General features: G+C 46.6%; 1 protein-coding gene across 1 annotated transcript in view; it reads left to right on the plus strand.

The window, feature by feature from the left end:
* LOC105913334 overlaps positions 1–2,500 on the plus strand; it is an 8,287-nt gene that overhangs the window by 4,818 nt on the left and 969 nt on the right. Inside the window, exons 5-6 of the mRNA XM_031562334.2 lie at positions 1,635–1,703; positions 1,940–2,500. The exon at positions 1,940–2,500 is cut by the window's right edge and continues 969 nt beyond it. Coding sequence (XP_031418194.1) covers positions 1,635–1,703; positions 1,940–2,245 — 375 coding nt within the window. The 3' untranslated portion in view covers positions 2,246–2,500. The remainder of the gene's footprint in view (positions 1–1,634; positions 1,704–1,939) is intronic.

A 2,500-nucleotide genomic window follows, 5' to 3' on the forward strand; every position in this document is an offset into this window, starting at 1 on the left:
AGAGGGCAGCTGTCTTGCTCCAGCAGTACCTCTGACCTGGTGTGGGACTCAAATCGAGCATAAAAGGTGTTCAGCTCTTCTGCAAGAGAAACAGAGACCTCTGCTTGATGGCTCTTTCCTTTATAATCAGTGATAGTCTTCAACCCACTCCACATGTCTCTGGTGTTGGATCCTGTGTAATAAGACTCCACTTTCTCTCTGTACTGTCTCTTTGCCAGCTTGATGGTTTTTCTGAGTTCATATCGGGCTATTTTGTACTCACATGGGTCTCCAGAATGATAGGCTGCTGTACGGGCTTTGAGTGCTGAAGACACTTCTCCATTCACCCATGGCTTCTGGTTTGGAAAAGTTCTGACGTTCATTCGCTGTACAACGTCATCAATGCACTTACATATATAGCCTAATACAAATTCAGTGTATTCATGGATGTTAACAGCGGCATCCCGAAAAATTCCCCAGTCTGTTGTTTGAAAACAGTCACATATTGCCTCATCTGACTGCTCTGTCCAGCGCTGTATCGAGCGAATCACAGGCTTTTCACGTTTCAGCTTCTGCCTATAGCATGGTAGTAGGAGAACAGAGGAATGATCCGATTTGCCGAAGGCAGGGCGGGGGCGGGCTTTGTACGCATGACTACGGCGAGTAGGCGTGATCCAGGATGTTTTCAACCTCGAGTTGGAAAGTTAACGTGTTGGTGATACTTCGGTAAAACTTTCCTGAGGTTGGCTTTGTTGAAGTCGCCTTCCACAATGAATGCAGCCTCTGGGTGTAGAGTTTCCTGCCGATCGATGATTTCATACAGTTCATCCATAGCCCGTTTGGTGTCAGCTTGGGGTGGAACGTAAACAGCGACCAAAACAACTGCAGAGAATTCCCTGGGCAGATAAAATGGTCTGCACTTGACCATTAGATGTTCGAGGTCAGGTGAGCAGCCCGACAATGTTTTTTGCGCATCCACACACCACTGGTTGTTAATCAGGATACACACACCACCTCCTCTATTCTTGCCCGAATCAACTGTTCTGTCCTGCCGATGAATGGAGAGGCCACCGGGTAGGATGGCAGAGTCTGAAATTGAGGGGTCCAGCCATGTCTCCGTAAATACAAATGCATTGCAGTCCTTAATATCCCGTTGAAATGCCAACCTGGCTCTTAATTCATCCAGTTTGTTGTCAAGTGACTGGACGTTAGCAAGTAGGATACTAGGAAGCGGAGGACGGTGCTGTCGTTTCCTTAATTTCACCAGGATCCCGGCTCGTCTCCCCCGTTTCCTTCGGCGGCGTCTTTTCACGGGTATCCAGGGTAAACAGCCAGGTAAACAACTCTGGTAACCAACGGAGTGAAAGTCCCAAGATGCGTTTGTAATTTGTAAATTCAGCCTGATATTCAGTAAAGCCTCTCTGTCGTACGTGATTAGTGCTTGACACGTTGTTAATAGATGTGAAAATCACATTATAAAGATGAAAAAAGTGTAGAGTTGAGGAGGACACTGAGCTACGGCAGCCATATCTCCGGCGCCGACGTCATAAGGATATCCACCTTATGATATCCACCTCTCACCTGATATCCACTCATTATCCCCATTATATTCCACACTTCCTTCTCTGTTGTTCTTCGCTGTTTCTACCAATCAGGCTCCTCACCCGGACCGCACGTATGAAGAGATTAATGACAACCCAGCTGCACATCCTGGACCCAGCACTGTATGTGCCACAGCTCAATTGTCCTTCTTTGTTGTTTGTTCTTTGCTGTTATGATAGACTATCTATAGATGGCTAGATTGTAAACACACTATCTGTCAGGGTTAGGGGTTGTGTTTGGTTAAGGTGATGTTCAGAGAACAATTAGAAAGACTGAACTTGAATTTCAACAAACTATCTGTAAAGTCTCTGTAGGCGGACTATCCAAACAAAGTGTTACCACTGTTTTTACCCATCAGGCTTTTCACCCGGACCCCACGTATGAAGAGATTAAGGACAACCCAGCTCTCTCGGCTGCTGCTCATCCTGGACCCAGCACTGTATACGCCACTGCTCAATTACCCACCGTCCTCTCTGATGACCCCACATATTCCACTGCTGAATTACCCACCGTCCTCTCTGATGACCCCACATACTCCACCGCTGAATTACCCACAAACCCCTGTGCTGACTCCACAGTGAGTTTCAACGAGGGCCCGACCACAGCGTCTGTCACTTTCAGACAGGAGAACTGTGCAAACTCTACTGTTGGTTCAGATCAGTGAGGGAGCGCACACACAAAACCCTTAAACCGAATTCCTCTAGTGCCCAGAACAGTAAGGAAGCAAGGCACAACCCTAAACCTTTGGGGTTGTTTATGGGGTCGTCTTGGGGTCGTCTTGGAGCCTTAAACTAAATAAACTATTTTGCCAAAACACTGAGCAGTTAGCATGTTTATCATATAACCGAAAACATTGAACAGTCTACTTTCAAACAAAGTCCCTGTAGCTGAAACCAAGGTCATTGTGTTAATGATACCA

This window comes from Clupea harengus, chromosome 24 (genome assembly GCF_900700415.2).
Source record: "Clupea harengus chromosome 24, Ch_v2.0.2, whole genome shotgun sequence".
NCBI classification, from domain to species: domain Eukaryota; kingdom Metazoa; phylum Chordata; class Actinopteri; order Clupeiformes; family Clupeidae; genus Clupea; species Clupea harengus.